Below are 25,084 nucleotides of genomic sequence, written 5' to 3'. Positions count from 1 at the left end.
CTGATTCATTTTAACATGGCAAATTTTGTGAGGAACTCAACTTCTTTCCTAATGCTTAGTTATCAGCATGTCTTCCTTAGCTTTGAACTCAGAAATGCCCTCATCTCACAAGAATTACGGTATATTCAGTAATTGAGCATATATGTTTCAGGCAGAAATTATACAATAATGCCCTAGATGACTACTGCTTCAAGAGTGGGTTCCATTTAGGCGACCGTGATTGCTAAACTCATACAAAATGAGAAAGAGCCACTGCACTGATGATTCAAGTTTTCAAATAATCACTGCACAAACTCTTCCTCAACTGCTGCCTTTTAGCAATTCCACCAGGATTCACAGGTATCTCAATTGTGAAGGAAACGGGAAAAAAGGACAGCTTGGTGTAAAACTACCATGATGATTCCCTATGCTTTATTCCCCACTAGCTGAGGTTAGAAAAAAGAAAGTTTGCATACAAATAGGAAGAAAGGTGTGCGAAAGAGAAAGAACAAAAATAATAACAAAATCAGCATCATAAAAGTTGGAAGAGTCCTCAGAAGTCTTGCATTTCAAGTCCCTCTCGCAGGGAGACCTTATTCTACAAGGGAGACCTTATTCTACAACGTTGCTGAAAAACAATTACCCAGTTGCCTCTACTTGAACACATTCATTAGTGAGAGACCATGAAATTGCAAACAATCTTTTTTCTTTTTATGCAGCTATAACTGTTAAAGAAATTTCTTGCACTGAAATTTGTCTCCCATGGAAAGAAGCCCTAGGCCCGCTCTTTGACAGAGCAGTCCTTCAAATATTTAAACGCTATTATCACGCTTTCCCTCCTGCTAATTTTCTTGACCCTTAATCTGCTATCCTTACTTCTTCAGAAATTTTCTATTTGTCAATGTCCTTTTTAAACTGTAGTTCCCAGAATCAAATAAAACACAGCACATATCATTGGCGAGCACAGAAGATAGTGTGACTATAGCTCCAGAATCCATATTTGGAAGAGATAAAAGAAGTAGAAATTAGTTGAAGAAAGCATCCCCATTGACTATGGACTGAATTGTGGAATTCTGCAGCCACAAGTCACTGAACACCAAGGAATGCTGGCTACCCCAGAAAAGACAAGGAAGGAGTCTCCCCTCAACCCTCAAAGGGAGCATGGCCCTGCTGACACCTTGATTTCAGAATTTGAGCCTCCAGAACTATGAGAGAATAACTTTCTGTTGTTGTGAGCCACCAAGTTTGTGGTTACTTGTTATAGCAGCCCTAATGTATTAGTATAGAAATTAATACAACTGGTCTGAATATAAAATGATGACCCAAACTTCAAGTGAGTTCAGCAGTCATATTTTATTTCCCTAATTCATTCCTTCTCCCATTCCTACACAAATTCATGCCTCTTCCAAAAGCCACTCACATCTATCTCTTCTTCTTTTCACACATGCACATGCTCAGCTGATAACCTCGATTCTGACTTCACTACCAGTGAACTTCCACAAATCTCTCCCCTCACCAAATACCACCCTGCAACAGTTTACCAACAGCTCTTATTTTATCTCCTGATACAAGAGATGAATTATCTGTACCTGTCTTTCCAACAAAATCCAGCAACTCTTTGTAATCATTTATTCCATTTCCTCTCCTATTCTGTTGGAAACTCATTCTAATCAGAATTTAATCCCTACTACTCCACTGAAAAATGGTTGTTTATCAACCTCTCCACTAATAAATCCAATGGTCAGTTCTCACTTGTCCCATCACCAGCACTTCACACAGCTGACCACTCCCTCCTCATGGAAATATTTTCTTCCAGGAAATATTCCTTCTCTGTCTTCTTTGCTGGTTTGTCTTCTCTGTCCTTGTAACGTTGTCATGCTCCCCACTCACTTCTTGGATCTCTTTTCTAGTTATCCTCACTCCCTTGGTGATCAAATCCAGCCACATGAACTTTAAACATATAAATGCAAACCTCTAAATTTTTATCTCTGGCTCAAATCTCTCCCAGGAACTGAAAAATGGTATATCCAAGTGCTTACTTAACACCGTCATTTGGGTATCTCACACTTGCCATGTTCAAAACTGAATTCCTAATCTTGGTCCCCAAAATCATCTCTACCCACAGTCTCTCATTTCAATAAATGGCAATTCTGTCCTTCCAACCGCTTGGGCTAAAAATCTTGTGATCATTCTTGACTCCTCTTTCTTCTATACCCCACATTCTAATCAATTAGGAAATCCTGTTAGTTCTACCTTCAAAATATATATTCAGAATCTGGCTACTTGTCACCAACTATACTTCTACCACCACGTGTCTCAGCCACCATCATCCCTTGCCTGGTCTATTGTAACAAGTTATCTACCTTTGCCCCCTTGAGCTTATTATTGACACAGCAGCCACAGTGTGCCCATCAAATTTAAGTAATCATACCATTCCTCTGCCGAAAATCTTTCAGTGGCTCCCACCTTCTCAGAATAAAAGCCAGAATCTTTATAATGGCTTACAAGCTGTTATGCAATCTGGTTCTGTGTATCTCCCTGACCTTATCTCCTATTATTCCTCGCTCCATTCCATACAAAAGTGGCCTTTTCATTGATTACGGAACAAGCCAGGTTCTCTCTTCCATTTTCCCCCTGTAACACATCACTTTTTAACATATTTTCTTATTTACCAAATCAGTTTCCAATTCCTGCTGCTAGAATTTAAGCTCCTTGAAAGCAAAGATTTTTCATTTTTGTGCTATCCCAGGCACCTAGAACAGGGCCTGACACTTAGTAGACACTAATAATATTTGTTAAACAAATGACTTAATTTCTACACACTAGCATTCATCCATTCTACTCATTCAAGAAATGCATATTATCTAATATATTATAGATAGTGGAGTTAGAAAGGGAAATACAAGGAACAAGTGAGAAGAACCATTTATTGGGTATCTACTGTGTGCCAGGTACATACATAGCTATGAGAATCTAAAGTAACTTGCTCAAGCCAATAAGTGGCAAAACTGAATTTGAAGCCTCAGTCCTTTTTACTATGAAGTCCATATTCATTCCAAGATAACTTTCTGCTTCTTTACAAATCAATAGTAAGCCCTGTCATAAGACAAGATTTGATTGTCTGCTACTGTCATTTATAAGGTTTCTAAAACTTTGGGATGCAAATTCACCTATTCCAGACTAAATCTTAGAATCAAATGTTGACTTATGCAGAATATCAATTAGATACAGTTTAAAAAGCAGCAAAGAAAACATTAACTTACTCCTTTAACATGTTCAAAGGTGACATTTTTCATCTGGACAGGATCTACTGCAGAATCAAGCCCCGTTGTTGTCCGGAAGCGGACTGAAGAGAGATGACAGATACATAAAATTCCAACCACCTTAATTTTAGAGATGCAAGAAAGCAAAGCGCAGAAAAACTAAATGACTGAGAGACCTAAGGTCACAAAAATTTAAGTTGGAATCAAGAGTAGAAACTAAGTCTTCTGGATCTCAAGACCATGTTCAAGGAGTATGTGAGTCACATTAAAACTACATCTTCGTACTTGCCAATCAAAGCCAATAATTATTTTCCTCTTCACCTTATAATATATAATTGATAGACATCTTAAACCAATGATTCTCAAACGTCACTATACATAAAAATTACATGAGAAATGTGTTAAAATGCAAGCTTCCAGACTATGGCAGAGAATTTAGGGTTTGCAGGTTTGAGGTGGGACGCAGGAAAGTTTGCATTTTTAATAAGTATCCTTATCTATTCTGATACAGTTGGTCAGGGATCTACACTTTAAAATACATTGCCTTAAACCTAGCATAAAAATTGGCATAGGCTTTTAAAAAAGAGACAACAGATTATTTCTCTTTTCATGTAGCCTTCTTCTGACAACTGTTACTAGTTGCTGTCAGATAAAGTACCAGTAATGACATAATTAAATATAAGAAAGGTCAGAAAAGGTGTCAACTTTGGGGTATTATGACAAAGCTTTCTTAAATCTCCTACTCCTTAGGTAAAAACTCTCCAACTAATGCTGTTATAAATGAGTAATCTGAACAATTTCTAATTTCCTTAGAAGCCAAAAATACTGTTTTTAGGGATAGACTGAAATTTAGAAGGGAAAAAATGAGGAAAAAATACAGGGTTAAGAAGCACTTAACACAGAGAGTAACAAAAGGCAGGACACCCATAAGTTATTTTTATGGAACTACACCGATGGACTTAATATAATGGGGGCGGGTCATATATGGGAACTTTATACTTCCTGCATGATTTTTCTGTAAAACCCACAACTGCTTTAAAAAAAAAATTTTTTTTAATAAACAGTGTAAAATTAATGTGTAGTAAAACCACTTGGACCGAATAAAAATCAGAGTAATTACCAGAAGGCAGCATTTCATATTTTAATAAGGCTCTGATTAATGTTAAACATAAATGAAGATATGTACACAAATAACAGGGGCTCATTTCTTCTTGCTGCCTTATCTGGTACCACCCCTATCATCCCTAAATTCGTTCTTCTTTGGAAGAAAAGTAACAAGCAACTGAATCTAGATATAAAAGGGCCATTCCTGGATGTTAAAAAAGTTGCCCCAGGTTTGATACCACGGAAATGTTTAAAAGTATTTGGGGTTACATGCAAGTTCGAGGGCAAAGTCCTGATCAAGGTCAATCAATGTTTTCAACTTGTAGATCACCTTTTTTTCTCTCATAATAGCCAATCATACATCAAGTAGATAACATGGGGTAAAAACTGAATTGCAATTGAAAAATTAATTGGAACCACTTAAACCTGATATCACCATTATATTTTGGACACATGAACTGAAAAAAGTACTAATTGGGACTCATTAAATTTTTTTTAAAAACTCAATTTATTAATTTATTTTTGAAACAGAAGACTATTTTAATTTGTGTTGCTATGGTAAAAATCTCATATATTTAATTATAATTGGACAGGTATCACTTTCTAAAAATCTAGGAAATTAGCCACTACTAGAAATTGAACTAACATCTTTCATTCTAATATAATCCTTGGAATTTCAACAAAATGTAAAACAAGTAAAGCTTGCATTTTTACATAGTATGAAAGAACTTCTCTTGTAATCTATAAAACAATGTAAATATAAAAAGCCTCTGACACTGCAGATGGTACACAATCACAGCAGATTAAAACTTATCTACTTCTATGCAAAAACAATTTCAAAATAAGACAAACTGTGGTATGTTGACTTAGGAAGGAAAGGCCTAGGGCACAGAACTATAACCTTAATGTTTTCTTTCTCTTAGTCTTAGGCAGACTATGAAAGGGAAATGAATATTTAAAAGAATAAAAAACGTAACAAATCAGATAAATAAAAAAGAGCCTTTACCAGATAAAAACGGGTTTTTTAAGAGTCCATAAATGCCAAGCAGCAGCAGAACAAGAAGAAACAGACGAGTTCGCCTTAGGGAATCTGGAAGGGGAAAAAAAGTTTTCACTCAAATGACATCAATGAGCTATGACAACTCAACCAAAACCAATTATTAGGTTCCTGTTCGTAATCATATTTCTTCACATGCAACTTTGGAACCTGGCATTCTTTTGCATAACTGCTATTATTTCCTTTCAGCACCCTGATACCAAAAAGTTCATGAAGCCATTGGGATTAGATACATACTCATGCATCTGTCCTTGAGCTTGGTTTCTCTCTTGAGAATGTGAAAGTGCCAGTAGATATTTCCTCTTTCACTCAGTTTAGGTTACAAATACAGTGGCAGGTAACAATGGAAAGATGGATGATCATCAGAAAGGTTATTATAATCACTTAAATGCAGGACAATAACTTCCTTTCAGATCTTCTCAAACACAGATGGTGTCAAATCAACTTACCATTGGTTTTTTGTGTTAGGGCTTGAGCTTTCAGAAAACCCTCTGCAAAACCAGTTTTAAATGCATCTTGGTGAGCTTCAGGTATATTTTTGGTTTTCATGAGTTTGTCCAAACTCTCAATGTCGGACGCTCTGTCCCGCAACAGAAACCCCTAAATTCACAAACAACATAACAGTATTGGTTGGCTACACAGATAATAACACAATATTGCTATACAAATAATAATATGGTGAACATCTCCAAAAAAATTCATTAAAATTCTAGAATATTAAATTTTTATTGTCAATATAAAGAATTAGATTAAGATTCAACAATGAATTACTGAAATCAACGACTGGGAAACTAACCCTAGACCCCATAACTGCATTGATCAATTAATATAAAAAAAGTGACACCAAACTTTGAAAGAACACCATATTGAAAAGAGTTGAGGGTATCTGTTGACTTGGGGTTCTAAAGGCTTGATGCTCACATCTCTTTGTTTCTGCTAGATAAGACTCTCATTAGTTTACTGAGTACCTTTTATATACTCAGACCTGTGTAAGTTATGAATTTATAAAAATAAACCACTGATCTGAAAGTTTTTAGGCTACTGAGGTGAGATATCTAAATAAGAAAGTTTAAGAAATCACATAATTATTATGTTACAAGTACTAGATAGGTGGTAAAATAAATCCTGCCTAAGGAAGTCAGAAAAGGCCTTATAGAAAATGGGAAATCTAAACCACAGGGAACAAATACCATGAATAATTTCACAGAGGCATGAAACAACATCCTTTAGTGCTTAAAAACTGCAAGCAAACTTATGACAGTACTTTAAAATGCCAAGAAAGGAAAGGTGAAAATAGAGAGTGGGCAGCACATTGAAAGATGAGAAGAGAAAAATGGTAGGCAGAGGCCAGATGAAGATACACACTACATATGACATCAGGAATTTCAAAATAAATGCGCTTAGATCATCATTTCAGAAAGCCTTGGTTGGCAGCAGTCTAGAGACTAGCCTGAAGGAAGGGAGACTAGAGGCAGACTAGATGAGTGTTTATTAGACCAATCAAGGCAAGAAATGATTATTGCCTAACTATGGCAATAGAGCTGGGGATGAAGAGAAAGGGAGATTTAAGAAATCTTAAGAAATATTTAGGAGGTTCAATCAGCAGAACTTTATTATCAATGGACATGGGAAGTGAGGGAAGATGGGACAAATTCGCCAGGTTTCTAACTTGGGTGAATGGATGGATGCTACCAATTAATGTAGAGTACACATAAAAAAGGGGTAGATTGGAAGTGGAAAATTAGAGGGAGATGTGTCTAACAGCCAAGTGGACAGACAAGTTTGGCATCCAGAAGAGTTGTTGGTCTAATGATTAAACAAATTATTAATCCCTTATCCTAAGAGGAAAGAAGAGGAAAAAATCCATTAGCCAATAACAAAAAAATTAGGTATTAAAGGCCCTTGTTTAATAACTTGAAAATTACTGCTTTTTGGAACAAGCACCAAAAAAAGGTCTAATTACCTTCACAAAAGATGGTGCTACCTGCTGTGTTTCTGCTAATCTTTCAGAGGTGGACTGCAGACGCCGTGTCCTTGATTTCAAAGTTTTAAAACCCCGAGACTGTATGAAAACTGAATAAAACAACAGCATTTACTTCTCATTGTACATTTTTACAAGAAAAAAATGTGCCTACGACTCAAAACCCTGATACCACAAGTGTACATCTTAGTCTTATCTATTTTTTAGTCTAGTCTATTTTTTAACAAGTCCTTTTACATGATATTTAAACACACTCTACATTTGTCTATCATTGTTTACTCAAAAAGCACTTCAGACTTATCTATTTCTTGCTTATAGGGGGAAAAGTAAATAGAGCAGTTCGGGAATTTTACAATATAATTAAACAGAGTAACAACTCTGATACAACTGTCCAAATTCCCCCTCAAAGCCAAGTCATTAAAATCTGTTAAACCTGTAAGTCTTAATCTCTCCCTCATTTTTGAAAGACAGTTATGCTGGATGTAGAATTCTTGGGTGGCAATTTTTGCTTTCAGCACTTTAAATATGTAACCCCACTGCCTTCTTGTCTCCACAGTTTCTGATTTTGAGTCTCCCTTGTATGTAACATGTTGCTTTTCTCTTGCAGTTTTCAGAATTCTCTTTATCTTTGGCGTTCAATAGCTTTAGTATAATATGGATCTATAGCATGGATCTCTTTGGGTTAAACTGTTCAGAGTGTGTTGAGCATCCTGGATGTCTCTCATTAAATCTGTGCAGTTTTCAGCTATATTTCTTTGAAGATTCTCTCTGCCCCTTTCTCTCTTTCTTCTTCTTCTGGGGCTCCTACATTCATATATTGGTATGCTTGATGATGTCCCACAGGTTCCACTGGCTCTGTTCAATTTTTTTGATTCTCTGTCTCAGCTTTTCAGACCTGCTAATTTCAACTGTCTTATCTTCAAGTTCACCGAGTCTTCCGCCAGCGCTAATCAGCTGTTGTACCCTCAAGGGGATTTTTAATTTCTGTTACTGTTGGTCTTCAGCTCTCTCTGATTCTTTTCATAATTTCCTCCTTTCTATTGCTATGATCTTTGGGTTCATCTATCATTTTCTTTATTTTCTTTAGTTCTTTGTCTATGATTTTCTTTAGCTCTTTGAGCAAATTTAGGTCTATTTTTTAGAAAGTTTTTTTCTGGTATGTCCCAGATCTGGCCCTTACCCACAATGTTCCATAGGAGAGCTCTGTGAACTGCCTTCCAAATGCACAGCAAGTTCTGGGATGCTGAGTCCCTCAGGCCACCATCGGACAGATTAGGCCAGACAGGCATGCTCCCAGAATGTGCACGAGAGTTACTCTGCTCCGATGCAGAACCAGAACCAGTGATCTGCACTGGGAGCACAAGCCAACTCCCTGATGAACCCTATCACTGCAGTCCTTTAACTGTTTTCTTGAGCCTTAAGAAAGATGTTTCTGCCAGTTCTTACTGGTTGTTCAAAGCTTCTGTTTGGGGACAAAGCACTGAAGTGCTTACTCTGCCATCGTCATCAGAGTGGACCCAGCACAAAGGGTCCAAAAAAGCAGGGGTAGAGATCCTATCATGGCCTGTCTCCTGGGGAGGCCAACTGCTCTAGTAAAGGTTGGTGGATGGCAGCTCCTCAACACCTCTTCCTGTCTGAGGCATGATTTTTATGCATTTCTTTTAAATGGTAGTAACTCTGAACTCTTACTATTTGAACAGACTTACAGTTAATTTTCTGGTAAACAATCATATCACCTGCAGTAATAATTTTGCCCCTCCTTTAATCCATATATGAGTCATTTCTTTTTCATTTTAATCACATTGTTCAAAACCTCCAAATAAATGCTGAATAAAAACACGATACTAGGTATTTTGTTTTTCATGTTGATGGGAATATGACAGATATTCTTATGAAATTAAGAAAGTCTCAGTCTATTCCTAGCCTTCTAAGAGTTTTTTTAACAAGCATAGCAATTAAAATCACATGCCTTATCGTCTATTGAAATAAAAGTTTTTCTTCTTTAATCAATAATGAATTACATAGACAACCTAATGTTAAAACACTCTCATATTCCTTAAACATTCTTTAATGATATATCTTTTAGCATAATTATAGATTTGTTTTATTCAGATATAACATGTCTTAAGTATTCTTCTGTCTTCTGCATTAACCAGTCTTTGTCTCAGTGCCTCTGTTTCATGCTATAAGTGTTCTTCAAATACGTGGAGATCCTTGGTAATCCATCTATTTTTATATATAAGAATACAGCAATCAGTACTGACTAGAGATTATTTTCCTTAATATTAGCAAAGGAGTAAATTTAACTGCACACTACAAAACAGGGACTATGGTGAGTGAGGATACCTTCAGTATTTGTGTGATTCAAGGCCAAAGTAGCCTGGGTACTGCCTTTTATCTGTTTGGCATAACGGCACAAGCCAGGAGTCTCCAGAGAGAGACTCTTCACAACATACATACACACAGACACCCACAGATACACGCTCTTATTAGAAAGCTGGGTTGTTTTTTGTTTTGTTTTGTTCTTTACTAATTGTAGCTTGAAGGTTTAAAGCCATAATTGCTCTGTGATTGGCCCACTTCTGACAATCTTTCAACTATTTACTATGCCAACAGCCCACAGTCTACTCTTCCTGAGTTTGGGCTAGGGTTTTTTCCTGGATTCTACTGAAATAGTTACTGGAAAGAAGTGGAAGCACTATTATAAGTTCCTGGAGTTTTATCTGTCTTTTTCATTTATAACTATCACATAAAACCTATTACTAGAGCCTGATATTAGAAAAATATATGAATGAATTTATACTTAATTTTGCTATCAATCTGACATCATGAACTTAATACCTTATGGAAAGTTCTCAAATTTCTGGCCCATTTTAAAACTTTCTGGTATTATCTTAACTGTTTTCTCATTTTATTTTTTTTTTAGTATTTCTATAGGCTTTTGAAAGTGAGACATAAACAAATATGCTTAGTCAATTATCTTGAATGAGCATAAACAAATATGCTTAGTCAATTATCTTGAATGAGGTGTAGAGAAGTTTCCTAGAGTTTGATTCGCTATTAGATTTATCACTGATACTCAAAAATCACCTGCTATTATGTATTTTTCAGATTAAGCATTACCCAAAGGTATCAAAACTAACTCCAAATATTGTGTAAGTCCTACTGTGAGCTACAAATGAATGTTCATGATCATTAATAGCAACAAGACAAACTAGCTTAACATAAATAAATGTACTATTTTTTCAAAATAAGAAATAGAGTTGTTTCATACCTGGCCAGTACTGAAGATCTGAACAAATGCTTTGAAGAGTTCTTGGATGTTGTCTGTACAAGCAAGAGGAACGTAAAGTACTAAATATATCTAAGTAACCTGGAGGGAAATTGCAAAAAAGTAGATTTTCTAATTGTCAAAATATTTCATATGCAATATCATCAATTTATCAAATATCAGAAAATTCAAAATATGAGCTTCATCTTTTATTTGTCCATTATATGACTCCATTTTTATAACATCTAAAGCACTGCTATTTAGTAACCTAATTATCTTATATCTTACAGTTATTTATCAGTTTACTATCTGTCACCTGTCTACCAGATTATTTTTTTTAATCTTGTTTATGAATATTGCTGCCAATGAAACTAAATTCAGATCAACAGAGGCAAAAGATACACATGTTTAGGCTAATGTTACTTTTAGTAAAGTGCATAAAGAGATATGGAATTGCTACTTCCTAAAAACAATTCCAAAAGCTCTAAAGAAGAATGTAATAGAACACTGTAAACCAGAGCTATTATCTTCCTCTCTTAAAGAGCCATTTGGTATGAAGAAAGTTCCTTCCATAACCGTACACCAGGAATACCCTGGTCATCATCCTTCCCGTTATTCTTAACTATTGGACCCCATTCTATTTTATATCTGTGATCCTAGGGAAAAGGTTGGCAGCAACAATAAAAACAGTGGTTATCATCTACCCCTGTGTCCTGATTAGGATTCAAGATTTTTCTGAGAACCCTTAGAGAACTTTTTTTTTTTTTTTTGCAATGAAAGGCTGCAGAAATGTTTACTGAATACAGTGCCAGGTTTATAAATAAAACTTATTTACAATTTCCATAGAGTTGGTCCCCCAGAGAGGTGGTTAAATCTCCAGTTTATCTCAAGATTTACACAAGCAAGTCAAGAAACTTGTTCCAAATACCTCTGCCTGCCTAAACTTAGAGAACAACTGGCAGCATGAGGAGAGCCCTAAAGGGAAATGGAAGAGTGCAGACTACAAGAGCAACAGCAACAAACAATGATAGCATTAACAATTCTACTCTATTCGACCCTTGCTATGGGCCAAATACTTTATTCACATCAGTTCATTTGCTCCTCTAAATGAGATATGGAGTTCTTATTCTCATTTTCTATATGACAAAACAGTGGGTTAAAGAAAACAAAGCAAATTCTGCGGTTAGTCAGTAGCAGGCTGATTTTGATCCTGGCCCACTCCAAAGTCCCCACATTAACCACTAAGGCCTCAGGAAGGAGGCAGAACAGCATAAAGAGGTAATAAAATGGAAAGATTTTCAGACTAAGCCCCAGGTTCAAAACCTTTTCATTTTTTCTCACTCTTGCATTCTTTATCTTATAGCCCTTATTAAATAGAGGCAAAGGAAGAGTAAAGAATTAGTAAACGAATTAAGCTTGTACAAAGTGCAGCACCAAGTCAAACTTTTGTCATAAAACTGTTCAAAAACCTGCTCTTTCATTCCTGGGCTTTAATTGTTTGTATTGATTTTTAAAAATCTATTTCTCCCAACATATAAAACAAATATTTTGATAATCCTCTAATATTCCTTATTTTAGTGCCATACCAAAAAGAAAAAATAAAGAAAGAAACTTCATGAAGCCAACATCCCTCTCAACTGACTGAGTATAAGCCCAGTATCAAATTGTTTCAACACTCAAATAAAGTATGTATATAGAGACATTCTGTAATAGAAGAGATGGTGATTGTCTGTGTCTTCATAAATGTATTCTCAGAGATTAGTATGTTACCTGAAATCCAATAAATGTTTGTCCAAAAAAACAAAAAACAAAAAACAAAAAACAAAAAAAAACAAAAATAAAAACCCACCCATCTAAATGCAATGTGATATGCTAGACTGGTTCGTAGAACAGAAGGACACTAGCGCAAAAACTATTGATTTGGGGAAATCAAACTTTATTTGGTGGAATCTAAATGAAGTTTGTAATTTCATTAAAAAGTATTGTACTAATATTAATTTCTTAGTTTTGAAAAACGTATCAAGATTATGTAATATGTCAACATTAGGGAAGCAAGGAGAAGTATACATGGAAACTGTACTATCTTGGCAACTTTTCAGTAAACCTAAAATTATTCCCCCCCAAAAAAATTACCAAAAAAAAAAAAAAAAAAAAAAAAAGAGAGAACCTGGCCCACAGAAAATGCTAATAAATCATGGCTACTATACTAGTTATTAATAGTATTTGAATTCCTTGGTTTAACTGGCAACAAAAATATTAACTTACCATATTTATTTTCAAAGAAGGACTGCGCAGAGATATGAGATGTATGCCAATGGGAAGAAATTTTTTTGCCTTTACAAAATCCAGGAAGTAGACTGTCTACTAGTTGATCAATCTGTCCAATTTTTAATTCCGACAATCCAAGATCCCTTAAGTTAAGGACACTCTGTAAATGATTAAGCCAATCATAAAAGCATTAATATTATCAAGATACTTAATTTAAAAAGAATTTATCAGATGAAACAGTATGATTTCTAAAATATTACAAATGCATTGATTTCCTTTGTCTTCTCGATTTTTAAAAAATAAAAGTGGTACAAATATTTTTACGGTTCTAGTTTTACCGAATTTGGTTATGTAAATTATATAGAAAGGTTTAACAAAGGTAAAAGATTACATTGACAATAGTATCCTAAAATAAAGAGATGACATTTGAGGATACATAAGGGGAAAAGAATCAGTTTTTTTCCCAATCAAACCAACACCACTGGATTTAAGCATTATCATTCCCCAAAATTAAGCGAAATGCTTGATTTTTTATTTTTCTTGTCTCCACATAAGGTACTTTGATCTGGAGCTATTCTACCAAATGCAAGTCAAACATAAGGACAAAGTAGGAGAGTTAACTACTTGCTGACTTAAAAAGTGTGCTATATAAGATCAGGGGGACTTCCTCCAATAGTGTGGAAATGATTTGAGACCCATGTTAAGGTTTCTGAATCGGGGAAATTTCATTCCAGTGATAATCTTTACCAGCCCACAGAGCATTAAAGCTGCTTTCTGTCCCTGAAGCCTATAATCAAAAGCCTACTAGATAAAGGAGGGTACATGCTGTTACCACTGGTGACCTCCCTCCTCTGGCTCATTGCAGAGATCCTTCCACAAACTGAGAGGTTTTCAAGTTACCCGTATCTAACTTCTAATTAGTAAGGAAATGAACAAGTCAAAAATGTGTGGAAAAGATGTGGCTTCTCCCTCAAAGCCAACTGAGCAGGTAAACTCACTGCCCTACCCTCTCCGTGAGACATGACTCCCAGGGGTATAAATCTCCCTGGCAGCGTGGGACATGACATCATGGGACTGAGAAAGCCTTGTTGACCTTGGGGGAAGCAAAATGAAATAAAATAAAGTTTCAGTGGCCAAGAGATTTCAAAGAGAGTTGAGAGGTCATTCTGGAGGTTATTCTTACGCGTTATATAGATATCCTTTTTTTAGTTTTTAGTGTACTGGAATAGATAGAAGGAAATACCTGAAACTGTTGAACTACAACCCAGTAGCCTTGAATTCTGAGGACTGTATAACTATGTAGCTTATACAGTATGACTGCTATTGTGAAAACCTTGTGGCTCATATTCCCTTTATCCAGTGTATAGACAGATGAGTAGAAAAATGTGAACAAAAAGTAAATGAATAATAGGGGTGATGGGGGATAAGATGTTCTGGGCATTCGTCTTTACTTGTATTTTTATTCTTGTTTTTATTTTTATTTCATTTTATTATATATATTTTTTGGAGTAATGAAAATGTACAAAAATTTATTTTGGTGATGAATGCACAACTATATGATGGTACTGGGAACAACTGATTGTATACTGTGGATGATTGTAGGGTATGTGAATATATCTCAATAAAACTGAGTTAAAAAATGTATGAAAAATCAGGAAAGAAAACAGTCATCTTTAAACAGCTTTAACATAACTACAAACTGTCTAGGAGTGAGTTATTTTCTTGTCCACAAGCACTGACAGGGAGACATCAAAGACAAAGAAACAATTACATGTTACTCATGGCTAAAACACCTAAAACTGCAAGGAAGGAAAATAGAAATATGCAGAACAAGTATCAACTCATGACTGATGCAAAGAGATATTTCTGGATTATACAGATCTGGATTGACAAGTCACTTGTATTGTCAGAATCCACTTACTCATTAGTAAAATGACTATGAAGTATGTCCTGCCTATTTCTCAGGGTGATGGTAAGGATCAAAGACAGAGAACGTATTTTATTTATCTACATATTCTAACACACATTAGGGTGGTGGTATTCAGTAAAAGATAGTTAAATGCATGATGAAGTAAAATACTTAGTGCTTTTTTTATACATTTAGCATATTGTTATAACTGAACGGAAGACTACAAAATTCAAGAGCAGGTTTTCAAGTTACCTTTACAAGGGATTGCACACATTCTTAACTAAGAAAGAGAATCACTGCCTTAGCTTATTGGTTATCAGTTCTTAGGAACATAAAGAGAAATAGGTACAAACAAACAAGATAACTAACACACAGTGTGGTGACTGATATTATAGAAATATAAAAATACTGGTGAGGGAACACCAAGCACAGAGCAAATATTTAAGTCAGATAAAGCTCCACTAGGGTAACAACTAATATACAAAACAATGGGAGAAAAAGCTGGGGAGCACATGAAAGGGCCTGGTAAATATGAGTTGTAGTAGAAAGTTTAGTGAAGGAAGAAGGGTCTAGAACTATGGACTGTGGCCAAATTGTGAAGAGCCTTGTCTGAATTTGATTTTACAGTCTATATATTATGATTAGTTTTGCTTTACACAAAGATAAAAGAGGATAAAGAAGATGGACTGGTTGAGAGAGAAGGTGAATAGATAAGTTAAAGATAAGAGCCTGAACTAAGCCCTGATTAAGAAGGATGGAAATAACAAATCATAGCTGACAGACATCTGAAGATACAGAACGGCATAGGGATTGAGAGGGAAAAGGGTTCTGGATGGATGTGCTAGTTATCGATTTTTTGCCTCTCAGTTTCACCTCACCCTTTTTGCAGGCTTCTTGAAAATGTACCCAGGCCCTTTAAATATTCTTCCTTTTCCAGTTGGCATAATATTAAGCTCTGTCATTAGAGGGCACTAGAGAGACACTAGAGGTGGAAAGGGTTTTTGTTCTGGTGTGGGTGGTCCATCTGTGTCCCGCAAGGCACAATGACCAGCAGCTTCCCCTGGTACTACCACACCTCCCCACTGGGTGGTTTTATAGCAGAGTTTCAACATGAAGACACATCCCCATGAACAGCTCTCCATGGTACCATAGAAACACACTTCCTAGATTTATAGCAAGCTTGCCTGGAACGGCACTAAGGCAGCTTCTCAGCCATTCAGCAACCGAAGGTTATGCCCTCTCCAACAAGTTGAGGATCTCAGCCAGGAGATGGGGAAATCTTTCTGGGATCGTCTATCTCAGCCCTAGGAGTATTAGTAGCTCCTTAAATCTGCTAGCCCAACTCATTATTTTTTTATTGTGGTAACATATATAACACAAAATTTGCCATTTTACAGGTATAATTTAGTGGCATTGATTATTTTTGCAATGTTGTGCTACCACCTTCCAGTACTACAACTTTTTCATCACCCAAAAGAGAAACTCTTTACCCTTTAAGCAATAACTCCCCATTCCTTCTTCCTTCAGCTACTAGCAACCTCTAATTGTCTGTATCTGTGAATCTGGCTTATTCTAGTATTTCACATAACTGAAATCACACAGTATTTGCCCTTTTGTGTTAGGCTTATTTCACTCAGCATAATGTTTTCAAGGTTCAACCATGTTGTAGCATGTATCAGAACTTCAATCCTTTTTATGGGCTGAATAATATTCCACTGTATGGAGAGACCATATTTTGTTTATCCATTCATCTGTCGATGGGCACTTGGGTTGTTTCCACCTTTTGGCCACTGAATAATGCTGCTATTAACATTGGTGTACAGGTATCTGTTTGAGTCCTTGCTTTCAATTCTTTGAGGAATATATACCTAAAAGGAGAATTGCTGGATCACATGGTAATTGTAATGTTTAACTTTTTAAGGAACTGCCAAACTGTCTAGCAAGTCATATATTTTTTTAGAGTTCTCTTTACTTCTTAACTAGCCAATCCCTTGTTACTCCAATTATCTGTCATAGTTAATATTTTTTTTAAATTAAACTCCACTGCTCAAATGACTATGTGGTTTTTCTCTTCTGGTTGGACTCAGACTGTTACAGAGAGACTGAGTTAAAGTTTAAATTTAACTTTAAAATAAACATTTAAAAAAAACATTTGAAATTTGTGGGAGGAACTGAGTTTTGGACATCTTAAATTTGAGGTCCCTGAAGCATATCCACATGGCTATGTTTAATAAACCACTATATAATCAAGTCTAAAACTAAGAGACTTTAGAGTTGGAGACACATTTGGGAGTTATCAGCATACAGATATATACAGAGGTTAACTGAAGATATGAAAATGGATAACACGACCTGAGGAGAATGTACAGAATAAAAATTAGATTAAGGATAAAATGTTTAGTAAACTCAATATTTAAAGGATTGGCAATGGAAAAACTCCAGCAAACAGACAGGAAAAAAAAATCACAAAATTAGTTATCCAGCAATTGAAGGGATATTTTGAAAGCTGTTAGGCCTAATGCTTAGGAAAAGTTTAAAAGATGTGGATTTAAAAAACCTCAGGGGTGGGAGTGGGGATGTGGGAAAGGCAGGGGTTTAGCACTAAAGAAATCAACATTGACTTTAGCAAAGCAAGTCTGTAAAATGCTAAAAGCAACAGCCAAATTAGGATGAGATGTGGTATGAATAAGTTTTGCAAGTACAGATACAAGTTCAGACTACTCTTTCAAGAAGTCTGGAAGCAAAAAGAAAATAAGTAAGCAACTTGACAGAAGTTGAAAGGAAGGTTTTTTGCTTGCTTTTTGGGGGGTAGGTGCTTGAATTAGCAAGAGGTGATGAAAGCAAAGAAGTGACCACATAGCAAAGGAGGTGAGTAGAGATGAGGGAGGATGATTAAGGAGAATGACAAAGTTTTGTGAAACAAGAAAGAGCACCAACTAAAGACAAGTAAAAAAACTAATGAGAATATATCAGAGATTAAGAACACCAATTCTATATTTGAGACCACCAGTCTTAAGGTGAACACCATCCCAAATTTAGCTATTTTTCAAGCCCTAAAAATTACATCATCAATGACCTAGCAATTTTGCTTAATGAAATAATCAAAGATTTAGCAACAAGGGTAGTGACAACAGTGTTGTTCATAGCAGCAAAAAAACTGGAAACAATATCCAACAACAGGACTTAGTTAAATAAATTTATGGGACATCACACAATGGAATACCTAGAAGTCATTAAAAATATAGAAAATGTATAGCAGTATAACAAGAGGTTCACAATAGTTTATTAAATGAACAAAGCACAATCTAAAAAGAGTGCAAGAGAAAAACAGACATGAAATACAAACACCAAAATGTTAACGGCATTTTCTCTGGGAAATGAGATCACAGATGATCTTATTCCTTGTCTATATGAATATTTTCAAAAACTTCTAGATTCTGATACGTGTAGTGTTTGCAGTAGGAAGTTTCTTTTGGACCATAATATGGGAGCAGGGTGTAAGGATGGCAGAAAGACAATGAACTGCCTACAGAAAATAGCAATACGAATTGGGCAAATAGTATAAAAGGAACATGTAAAGATGACAAAGGCAAACTTTCCATCTAATTAAAATTTTAGTCCAAGACTGATATTACAACCTTCCTGAAAGTGAACTCTTTCAACTCCTCTCCAGAGTCCTTTGCGCTAAGACCCTGGTATCAGGGCTGAGATCATAAGCTATTCATGAGTTAAAGAGGCTTTAGGAAAACTTAACTATGGATTATATTTCCCATGGGAAAAAAAATGTATTTTGAGCTACCAAACAACTACCTTATTAATAAAGCTTTTCAACATAAAGTTTCCTAAGTTGGGAATTTCATTTATCCTAGATAGCACTGATTTTATAATTCTACGCATACTGAAAGTATAGTCTCATGACTTACAACTTTACTTTCAGGTACCTATATCCAATTGCTCAACTACACTGAAGGTTCCTTACTATTCTATCCTTCTCAAAACTTGGAAGGCAGTTGTGGTTAGTTACCCACGGGTTCACTGCTAACTGCTGAAGGAACACAAAAGAATATCTAGAATGTATTGCAAAAATAGTAATCTAGGAGGTGAATACCAAATATAGCACAATATGAAATATTTTCCAATTAAATGATTAGACAACAAAACAGAAATTTTTCTATACACAATAAAAGCCCGAATTAGATATCTTTAATTGCAAAAGAGATTAAGCTGAAGGCAGAAATGCCTAAATATAGATACATTTAATTAACATGATTAAAAATTACTGAATCAAAAGGCTTTCTCACACAACCCAAGTGAAAACTCTTACCTCACTGCTGGGAGCCTCATGCTCAGGAACTGTATCTCGATGCTGGTTTTGAGGGGCTGATGCACTAACAGAAATAGATGTGTTTTTTGGTGAATGAAAGGCATTGATGAGATGACTCAGAGGAACCGTAACCTAGAAAAAAATAAAGTTTCAAATTAGTGTGTGTGTGTGTATGTATGTTTAATAAAAAGAGAAACAATCTTATTTTTCTCATCAGAATTTGGGATATTTAAAAACTTAAATACATACCGTATAGCAAACTGCAGTAACTACTCTGATTTACTGCTGATATAGTTTTTCTACGTAATATTCTGGCTACATAAATAAAAAAAAATACTAAAAATACATCTATTTCATTGTCCCAGCAATCCAACTTCTAAGAATTTACCCTAAGGAAATAATCTTAAAAATGCTTGCACATGCAAAGACAACAATGTTCACCAAAGCATTTTTACAATGGTGGAAAGCTGGAAATGTCCACCATTAGGAGAGAAGCTGAATTAACGATGATACCACCACAAAATGAAATACTTAACAATCATTTAAAAAATAACAACAGTAAGCATATACCCAGAATTTTATTACTTCTCAACTTCCCACTGCTAATATCCTGCTCCAAGTCACTAGCTTGTATTTTTGCAATAGCCTCCTTACCACTCTCCCTGCATCTGCCCTTGTCAGCTGCAGTTATTCTCAGCACAGCATCAAAATGATCACATTAAAACCAATGCCAGATCATGTCACTCTTCTGCTCAAAACCTCCCAATGGTTATTCTTCTCTCCTAGAGTAAAAGCTTAGGTCCTAACAACTGTCATCTATGAAGCCCTACATGCCCTGTTTCCTTATTCTCTCTCAGAATTTATCTCCTGCTATGTTCCTCTTCCCTCTCCTTGCTCCAGTCCCACTGGGCTCCTTGCTGTTCCTGGGACACACCCTACAGGTTCTCACTCAAGGCCTTTGCATTTGCTGTTTACGGCTCCTTGTGTAGTTAACAACAGAGCTTGCTTTCTAACTTCACTAGTTCTTAACTCAAAAGTCATCTTCTCATGAGTCCTTCCCTTGCCAAACCTATCTAAAATTTCAGAAAACTTTCTCTAAAAAATATTTCTTATCCCCCTTCTCTGCCTATTTTTCTTCTTGGCCCTTTTCACTATCTAACACACTTTATATATTTACTTATTCATCTGCATCTTATTTATTATCTGTCTCTCAAACTAGAAAGCAAGCTACATGTGGCAAGGGATTTTTTTTCTCTGTTTTATTAAATATTGTATCCCAGTCCACTAAAAACAGTGCCTGGCACACTGTGCTAAATACAGATTTGATGACTAAACAAATAAATTCAGTGGTTCTTTCTATATGCTAGGTATTATATTATGTGTTTTACTTATATTATCTCATTTAATTCTCATAACAGTCATATCAGCTAGTTACCATGATATTCCCTATTTAATAGATGAAGATAGTGTGGATTTAGATAGGTTCAGTGGCATGCCCAAGGTCACAGCTAATAAATATAGGAGCAAGGAATCTAATCCAGAGAATCTGACTCTAGATTCCACATTGTTAAGACTTCTCATCCCATAGTTATTGATATGGAAATAAACTCAAGATATATTGCTAAATGAAAAAGGTAGGCTGTAACACTTTATCTTTTATACATGCATACACATTTCGTATGGAGAAACAAGTGTAAATGAATTTATTCTAAAATGTGATTACCTCTGAATAATGAGATTGTGAATGATTTTTTATTTTCTAATATTTTTCTTTATTTTCAGCATTTTTGGCAAAGAGCATTGAATCAGAAAGAAACAGTATGCCCTTTTTAAATTACAAAGATACACAGTTTCTATTTCTTTGAAAAAGAAGTCTATTTTAATTGGTCATACCTTTTTTTCATTAAAAAATGAATTTAAATTGCTAAAAGATCCTTTGATCTCTTCTTAATGAAAAAGTTCATCTGGTCCCTTCCCTAATTTTACAATTTAAATTCAAAAGTATTCTATCAAGTAAAGCAACTAGAAATTCCAAATGTGCTCACCATTTTTCACAGTATACAATCCCTAAGGGTCCTATATTTGAGCCCAGTATAGACTGCCTATAGTACACAAAATCTCTTTATCACCTCTACCAACATCACATACGCTAACTCTCCACCCAGGTGATGCTAAATTCTCCTAAAATAAGGCCCTCCTAACATGAACTAAGGGAAAGAATTTAGTTTCAGAAAGTATAATACTGTATTCAATACACCAAGTCAGACATAGTTTTCAAAAAATTGCAGCCTCTTGTAGACATCATCAACTTAGGAAATAGCATCTTCAAGCTTCCAGAAGATTACACCAAAATCACCTCTCTCCACCCTCCCCCATATCCCATCACTACTCTTGAAATTCTCTTCTTTCTTCAAAATAAAATCTCAGTCCCTTCTTTTCATAACTACTCGCTTTAGTAGGGGCATCATATCTCTCTTCTGAATCAGTGCAACAGTTCCTAACTAATAACACTTCCACTCTGTCCTTCCACAGGCCACCATATTCTGTACATAGCAAGCAGCAAGAACAATCTATTAAAAATGTAATCCTGATCATGTCACTCCTCTGCTTAAAAAAGCCTTCAATGGTTCCCAATGCACTTGAAATATCCAAACTCCCTTAAAATAAAACCTGAAACTAACTCCCTGTATAATCTGCCTCAAAGTTCTCTGCAACCTCCTGTCATTGCTCCCTTTGTTGGCCTTAGTTTTGCTCAGCTCTTTCCTTTCTCAGGGCCCACATAAATATTCTTCCTTCTGTTAGGATGCCTGCTCGCTTTCCCTCACTTTCCCCTGGCTAACTCCTACTCATCTTTTACTTCGTACCTCCATTAAACAAGACCCCACATTTGCTTTGTTTACTTGGCACATAACTGATGCCTACCTAATAAACATCATTTCATTTCCTATAACCAGCCATGACTAGCAAGCAAAAAAAAAAGGGGGGGGGGTGGGGGAGGAGACGGGCTACACAAATCATATCCTTAATTTTTTAAAAAACATCAAAAAGCACCTGAATATTCTCAAAAAACATTTACTTGCAAAACCGTGAAAACTCGTAAAAAATAAAACTATCAAGTGTCACAATAAAAAAAAAGTTTTAAATAAGCCACGAACAAAATATTATCACCAAGTGATTACCGCACGAAAGAGAATAGGCAAAAACACTTGGATCGACTTTTCCCTGCCCTATACAAAAAAATGGGAGGAGGTTTAATCCAATTAAGACTTGCAAGCAGTCAACGCCTTGAAAATGTATCTTAGTCAGTCACTTCTCGTCAAAAAAAAAAAAAAATTTGTGGGAGGTTTTTCAAATTATTAAAGCATGTTTGGGTGGCACTCCACTTAAAGGAAAAGAAAGAGCAGGGCATCGGGGTTGTAAACGTTAGAGCCTCTGTTCTATGGGGAGGCATGAAATGATGCTCCCTTTACAGCTAAGCAAAGCCATTTCCCGGTCCCCACCGCAGAATGCCCGACAATGAACAAAGCCGGACAGATTTCCTCGCAGGAATTCCACCAATTGGCTCGACGAGTTATCTCGCTCACATCACTCCTCTGCCCCCAGCAGGCTCATAGTCAAGCCTTTTATTAGGTGTCAGGCCCGACTCCCAGCGTCGTCCCCTGATGCACTTCTCAACCCGGGGCTCGCGCTGGGTTAATCGCTTCCTTTCTACAGCCCCTTCCAAGAAACCGATTCCAAGAAACGCAACTGGCAAGCCGTAGCGGACAGGGCCGAAGAAAAGTGGCCCTTGCCGGACTCACCTGGGGCTGCACCGTGGTCGACAGGGAAAACATCTCCTCTGGGCCTTCCGCGACCTCACCCGCCTGCAGAAGCTGCCCCTCTGGTCCACCGCCCGGCGGGGAGGCGCTAAGCCCTTTCCCTTCCTTCCTTCTTCTCCCTCCCTGAAGCTCTTTCAGAGGCGGAAAATGGCCTCCCCTGCCCACAGCCACTGCAACGACAGACAAATGTGCCCCGGAAGACGAGGCCCTCATGCAACAGTACTTCCGGGGCAGAGCGCGCCCCGCCGGGGCCGCAGGCGTCTTCTTGGGACCGCCGAATCTCCCCGGTTCCCAGTGAAAGGGTGTTAACATAGAATGCCAAGGCCTCTGGATCCCAAAGCTCCCTGGCCGTGGGAGGGCCTGTTTATAAGAGGGAATGGCATCCACCCGGTTACACCTCCCCCTCAGACTTTCTACACCTTCTTTACCAAATCTTTCAGTTTACTGCCCCATCCCGACGGGGCCTTGAGATACGATTCGCTGCCCTTTTATCTTCCCCATAGTAAATCCTTCCTGCTGGTCCTAATGTTTCAGCCAGGCAAGTGACATCCTGTCAGGCTACAGGGGCCGGGCCCGCCTCCTGCTCATCCAGTTTCTCCACATTCCGGGACTTCCCTAGTTTCCAAGCCTCAACCCTCGCCAATCCCTTCCCTGAATGTCCCCAACGCGTCGATATCTCTCCTGAGGGCGGAAAGGGCCAAGGGGAAAAATAGCAGGCTTTGGGAGGAGGGCAGGCCCCACCGCCTCGTTTGGAGACCGCGAGAACCTCCTCAAACCCCACAACTGAGACTCAGACTCAATTCCCCGTGGTCCATTTTCCGTAGACCAATGACCCTTCGCGCCTCCCATTCCGGACAAGTGAGGCCAGGCAAGGCGCGCATGCGGGAGAAGACGCAGAGTGACCCGAAGCGGGCCTACCAGCCCCGCCCGCACACCCATTAGGTCCTTCCGGTCCGCGGGGGAGGGGGGCGGGGCTGCGCGGCGATGACGCGACGGCGCGGCGACGGCGCGGCGACAGCGCGGCTGGGGGCGGGGCCCCATTTGAACCCAGTTGGCGGGAGTTGCGGCCCCGGCCGGGTGAGGCGGCTGCTGCGGGTTCCTGTCCGAGCTGGCGGGCGATGGAGCCCAGGGCCGGGAGCGAGAAGGAGAGCGACGGAAGCGCGGCGGCGGGGCAGGGCGCGATTCGGGTCCTGGTGCCGAGGCCGCCCTCCATTGAGGAGTTCACCATTGTGAAGCCCATTAGCCGGGGTGCCTTCGGGAAAGTGTACCTGGGGCAAAAAGGCGGCAGATTGTACGCAGTGAAGGTACGAAGGAGGCAGGAGGCGGAGGGCGAGGGTAGAGCTCTTGCGCCCTTCTTCCTGCACCTGATCTGGCAGGCCCTCTCTCCCTTGGCTGCCATCCGCGGGGCACGTCGGAGTCTTGCCTCGGCCCCGCCCTCCTCTCCACCCCTCGGGTGCTTGGAGCCTCCAGAAAGCTCCACCCTGCCCATGGCTGTGGGAACGGGTGGGGAAACCGAGGCCACGGAGGTGGTGGTTTCACCGGCCTCAGTGCACGGAGCACGAGCCAAAGCCCTAGCTCGTGGTCTAACCCACGCTTCCCTCAGATTTCTGAATCCAGGAAGTTTTTTAAGTAGCCGGTCCTTTCGTTTTCGATGTTTGCGTGCTTTGACAAAATTGCTGAAATTCTTTAACCACAGAAGGGTGCCTAGTTTTAGATTCTTCAAGTTTGACCTACTAGTGAAGAAGTTTTGCTAATGGGATCACTGTGTTTGGCCCTAAAGCTGCACTATTTTCTGTTGTCTGTTACGAAATTTTTGAATGTTATGCATTCATCTGAAAATCTTCTGAATCCTTTTTACTCATTTGGTCTTTGCTAGGATTAAGATTGAAATTGCCACTTTCAGACTACTTTAATTCTGTCCGTTTGATGGAGATTAATTTCTGACCTGCTGGGTAAGCAAAAGATCTCCTTAAATCAACCTTGTTTTGCTCCTTAAACCTTCCATTATTATGAAATCTGGTAAGTATTTTTAACAAAAGGTTAAGCTGAAATATGCCCTAAATCAATCCTCTAGCCTTGCAGCAGTATACATCATTCTGAAAACAGTCAA

General features: G+C 37.7%; 3 protein-coding genes across 9 annotated transcripts in view; 2 read left to right on the top strand and 1 right to left on the bottom strand.

Annotated features, from left to right (window-relative positions):
* YME1L1 (YME1 like 1 ATPase) overlaps positions 1-23,825 on the bottom strand; it is a 41,793-nt gene extending 17,968 nt beyond the window's left edge. Inside the window, exons 1-8 of one of the 2 annotated variants that reach the window (XM_037837900.1) lie at positions 22,957-23,825; positions 19,157-19,288; positions 12,921-13,083; positions 10,659-10,757; positions 7,367-7,476; positions 5,853-6,003; positions 5,353-5,436; positions 3,243-3,325 (exon numbers count right to left, since the gene is read on the bottom strand). In XM_037837900.1, the coding sequence (XP_037693828.1) occupies positions 3,243-3,325; positions 5,353-5,436; positions 5,853-6,003; positions 7,367-7,476; positions 10,659-10,757; positions 12,921-13,083; positions 19,157-19,288; positions 22,957-23,286 (1,152 nt within the window). In that variant the 5' untranslated portion in view covers positions 23,287-23,825. Of the gene's footprint in view, positions 1-3,242; positions 3,326-5,352; positions 5,437-5,852; positions 6,004-7,366; positions 7,477-10,658; positions 10,758-12,920; positions 13,084-19,156; positions 19,289-22,956 lie in introns of those variants that run through there. The other variant, XM_037837901.1, reaches the window with a different exon arrangement.
* LOC119535544 (ankyrin repeat domain-containing protein 26-like) overlaps positions 1-25,084 on the top strand; it is a 961,331-nt gene that overhangs the window by 340,991 nt on the left and 595,256 nt on the right. The gene's annotated exons all lie outside the window — the stretch shown is intronic.
* Positions 24,093-25,084, top strand: part of MASTL (microtubule associated serine/threonine kinase like) — a 61,297-nt gene continuing 60,305 nt past the window's right edge. For both annotated transcript variants that reach the window (XM_037837899.1, XM_037837898.1), the window contains exon 1: positions 24,093-24,278. In XM_037837899.1, the coding sequence (XP_037693827.1) occupies positions 24,093-24,278 (186 nt within the window). The remainder of the gene's footprint in view (positions 24,279-25,084) is intronic.

The sequence above is a fragment of the Choloepus didactylus genome, chromosome 5 (genome assembly GCF_015220235.1).
Source record: "Choloepus didactylus isolate mChoDid1 chromosome 5, mChoDid1.pri, whole genome shotgun sequence".
Taxonomy (NCBI): domain Eukaryota; kingdom Metazoa; phylum Chordata; class Mammalia; order Pilosa; family Megalonychidae; genus Choloepus; species Choloepus didactylus.
This window is presented reverse-complemented; position numbering and strand designations above follow the sequence as displayed.